The 4,513-nt window shown below is 45.5% G+C and overlaps 2 protein-coding genes across 2 annotated transcripts; both read left to right on the top strand.

Moving 5' to 3' along the window:
- Positions 1-409: 409 nt before the first annotated feature.
- LOC141711561 (uncharacterized) lies at positions 410-1,180 on the top strand. Its single transcript, XM_074514107.1, has one exon. The coding sequence runs from the start codon at positions 410-412 to the stop codon at positions 1,178-1,180; it is 771 nt and encodes a 256-aa protein (XP_074370208.1).
- A 2,096-nt stretch (positions 1,181-3,276) lies between these two features.
- Positions 3,277-4,284, top strand: LOC141711548 (uncharacterized). The gene has a single exon (XM_074514084.1). It carries the CDS (start codon positions 3,277-3,279, stop codon positions 4,282-4,284), a length of 1,008 nt encoding a protein of 335 aa, XP_074370185.1.
- Positions 4,285-4,513: the final 229 nt, after the last annotated feature.

The raw sequence follows: 4,513 nt of genomic DNA, 5'->3' as shown, positions 1-4,513 counted from the left end.
TCCGCCTCAGCCCCAAGGTCCACAGCCTCACATGCAAACTATCCCAGTTGTGGGAACCTTCAATGTAGACGATCTGAAAAGGCTGCTTAACCACTTGAAAGGCAGAGTAACGGCCACGGCCAAAATCCCTTCTCCATTCTCTGTGGCAGTAAGAGAGGCGTAGCTACCAGCCGGATATCGCAACACTACTAGCGATCTCCGTTTTCATGGAAGCTCAGACCCTGTGGAATTCCTGGGTCAATTCAATATAGAGATGGACGTGTATCAAGTCCCGGACTTGGCTCAATGTCGGCTTTTGGCGGCGACTTTTAGAGAGAGCGCCCAACAATGGTTTCAAAAGCTCGGACCGGGAGTAATCACTTCCTGGGAATAAATGAAAACCCTGTTCCCGACCAAGTTCCAAGTCGCCATGAGGTATACTCCCTCTCTTACAACTCTCGCCAACGTTAGGCAAAGGGAAAATGAAATTTTGACATCCTACTTTAAAAGATTCAACGCTGAGTCCACCAGCGTAAGAGGGGCTTCGGACGAGGCTTTGAAAAGCTTTTTGATAGCAGAACTAAGGATCGGCTTGGATTTCTGGAAATATTTACAAGAAAAAGACCCGGCCACTCTAGCGGATGTCTTTGTTTTGGCAGAGTCATTTAAAGCTATAGAGCAGTCTCTGGCAGTGGTACAAGCAACTTCGCAAGCAAGTCAGAGAAGCAAAGCAAGAAAAAGAGACAGATCTCCAAGCCCAAGGTATAGAAGAAGTAGCCGAAGCCCAAATCGAGTAAATGCCACGACCACAAGGAGGGAATGGATCCCTTCCTCGAGCTTTGACTACAGAGCAAGCAGGTATACGCCTTTGGTCGCGTCTATTGAGCATATATTTGAGGTAAACAAGAAGAGAGGACTGTTTAGAAAACCTGAGGCTCTATCATCTTGGCAATGTAAAGACAAGAAGAAGTATTGTGAATACCATGAGTCATCCGGACACAACACACATGAGTGTCGGCAACTAAAGGATGAGATCGAGGCACTTATCAAGGAAGGATATCTTGGCGAATGGGTGCTTAAGGAAGTAAGGAGGCACAAGGATAGCACTGACAGAGTAAAGGAAGAAGGAGGGCGAACCCTTCGAGAATCAAACAAAGAAGCTCTGGAGGAAAATAAGTTTGCCAGGGATGGCAGCATCTGAGCAATATACGGAGGAGATCCTGGGATGGAATGTAGTAACAGAGCCTTGGTAAGGTATGCAAGGGAAGCCCAGTTCAGACCTCTCACCGACATTCATAGGGTGGAAACTCGGCCACCCAAAGTATTTAAGGGTGAGTCCCTGGACATCACCTTCAGAGAAGCGGATGCCCAGTGGGTACATCACCCCCACAATGGCGCACTGGTCATTTCCATCCAGATCGGGACCAAGAATATCCATAGAGCCTTCGTAGACAACGGAAGCTCAGCAAACATCCTCTACTACAGCACCTTAAAGAAGATGGGGCTACCTGATCGGGATATGTCGGGAGAAGATTCTTGGGTCTATGGTTTCTCTGGCGCGGGAGTTCGAGTCATGGGATCAATTCGATTGCCGTGTATCTTGGGGGAAGTCCGATGTTCGTGACAAAGATGCTCAAGTTCAAGGTTCTAAATCAGGAGTCATCCCACAACGTTGTGCTAGGGCGACCTTTTCTTAGGGAAATGAGGGTCATCACTTCGATCCACCACCTCACCATCAAATTTCCAATCCCAAATGGTGTGGGCAGCATAAAGGGCTCTCAATATGACTCTCGGGAATGCTGCAGGCAAGCGATGAGGGGCTTTAGGAGAAAGCATGACCACAGCAAAGATGCATCGGATGATGAGCGAGAAAAAAGTATTGAATAGCCGATCAAGGAAATTCGAGTCCATTACTATGTCGAGAAAGAAAACGAGTGCCCCACTGAATTACCTCCATCAATGTTGTTTTTAGAAGACACAATTAGAGTTGAAATATTGGAGGAAGAAAAACCCCCGAATGACATAGTCCAAGCAGACTTCAATGGGGAACGGATCAAAGGAAGATTTGATGTTTTACAAAATCTTGGGAAAGATGTACATAAGGTAGATGCCCCTCTCCCTGAGGGCGCGCCCTTATCTTCGGAAAATTTAAAGGAAGTTGATGCCCCTGTGATACAGGGCGCGCCTTCTAAAGAAGTTGATGCTTCTCTTCAAGAGGATGCGCCTTCTCTGCAAAATGATGAGGATCGTGATTAGCTCGACTTAGATCCGCGAATACCAATGCCAACTGAAAAAATGGGGCAAGCGGAAGACACAATTAAAATCCCTGTCGATGAAAAAGATCCAAGTAAAGTCCTGAGAATTGGATCCCAGTTGGCACCAAGATTAAAAGAGGGGCTTTCAATATTTCTCTTGGCAAACCTTGATGTATTTGCATGGAACCATTCTGATATGGTGGGAATTGACCCGAAAGTTATGTGCCATTGTTTGAACATTGATCCTAAGCATAAGGGGGTCAGGCAAAAGCGGAGGGCCATAAGTGGAGAAAGAGCAGTAGCCTTGGCAGAAGAAGTAGATAGACTCTTGGATATCGGACTAATCAGGGAATCTTTCTACCCAGATTGGCTGGAAAACCCAGTGTTAGTAAGAAAACCTAACGGCAAGTGGAGAACATGTATGGATTTCACCGATCTGAACAAAGCGTGCCCAAAAGATAGCTTCCCTTTACCAAGAATTGACCAGTTGGTCGATGTCATGGCAGGACATGCCTTGCTAAGTTTCATGGATGCATACTCCGGGTATAATCAAATTCCCATGTATGAGCCTGACCAAGAGCACACCTCTTTTATCACTGATAGACGACTCTATTGTTACATTGGGATGTCGTTTGGTCTGATCAACGCTGGGGCCACTTATCAAAGATTGGTAAACAAAATATTTAAGAGGCAGATTGGGAAGACGATGGAGGTATACGTGGACGATATGCTTGTAAAATCTAAAAGGGAGGAAGACCACATAGCAGACTTAGCTGAGATGTTCCATATTCTGAGAAAATATAGGATGAAGCTAAATCCTCAGAAGTGTGTATTCGGCATGGAATCAGGAAAATTCTTGGGATTCATGGTTAACCACCGAGGGATTGAGGCGAACCTGGAAAAAATCAAAGCTCTGTTGGACAAGAAATCGCCCACCAGTGTTAAGCAAGTATAGAGCCTGACGGGAAGGATTGCGGCTGTAAATCGATTTGTCTCAAAGTCGTCAGATAGGTGTAAAGAATTCTTCAAGGCAATCAAAGGGATGAGGAAGGATTTCGTATGGACCTCAGATTGTGAAGAGGCTTTTCTGAAAATCAAAGAGCAGTTGGGAAATCCTCCTATGTTGGCCAAGCCAGAAGAGGGAGAAACGTTGATTCTTTACTTGGCAGTTTCTGAATACTCCGTCAGCACGGTGTTGGTAAAGGAGGAAGCGAGCCACCAATCTCCCGTGTACTATGTGAGCAAAAGGTTGTTAGATGCGGAGACTAGATATACCAGTATGGAGAAATTGGTATACGCCCTTATCCTTGCGACACGAAAGTTAAGACCATATTACCAAGCTCACCGAATAGAGGTTCGCACCGCTTATCCACTCCGACATATTCTGCATAAACCTGAATCATCGGGAAGAATGTTAAAGTGGGCGATAGAGCTGGGACAATTTGATTTGGAATATTGTCCTCGTACGGCAATCAAGGGACAGGCGTTGGCTGATTTAATACTTGAGTTTGATTTTGAAGTAGACAATAAGGCTACAATATTGGCAGAACCTTCCTCACAAGGAAATCCTCCTGTTGACATGAGAGAAGAGTTCCCACACCCTTGGTGGATCTTGCATGTTGATAGGGATGTGAATAATAACAGAGCAGGTGCCGGGATTGTCTTAATCACCCCGGAAGGGCATCATTTGATGAGTGCCATCCACTTCAAATTTTATGTCACTAACAATGATGCTGAGTATGAAGCATTGATCAATGGATTGAAAATAGCTCTGGAAGTGAGGGTTGTGAACTTGATTGCTCGGAGTGACTCTGAGTTAGTTGTAAACCAAGTCAACGGAGGTTTCCAAGCCCGGGGACCTCGGACAGAGTTGTATATGAGATATACGCAGCTTCTATTGGAAAAGTTTGGAAGTGCCAGGCTAGAAGGTGTTTCAAAGGAAAAAATAGTAATGCAGATGCCTTGGCAAAGATGGGGTCACAAATGGACAGCGTCCAACTTGGGCAGATTCCTTTGGGAATCCAAGAAATCCCAAGTATTCCAGAAGTAGGGATATTCCAGACACAGGAGATCCTGCGAGAAAATTGGATGACCCCCATTCATAACTATATTCGAATGGGAGCTTTTCCAGAAGACAAGTTACAGGCTCGACGCCTTCGCTACAAGGCTGCAAAGGACGTTGAATATTATGGGTATTGTATAAGAGAGGGGTTAACCAACCACTGTTATGCTGCGTGGACTCGGAAGAAGGAAATTATATCCTCGGGGAGGTGCACGAA

Source organism: Apium graveolens, chromosome 1 (genome assembly GCF_009905375.1).
Source record: "Apium graveolens cultivar Ventura chromosome 1, ASM990537v1, whole genome shotgun sequence".
Classification (NCBI taxonomy): domain Eukaryota; kingdom Viridiplantae; phylum Streptophyta; class Magnoliopsida; order Apiales; family Apiaceae; genus Apium; species Apium graveolens.
The sequence above is the reverse complement of the archived record's forward strand: the minus strand, read 5'-3'. Positions and strand labels throughout refer to the sequence as shown.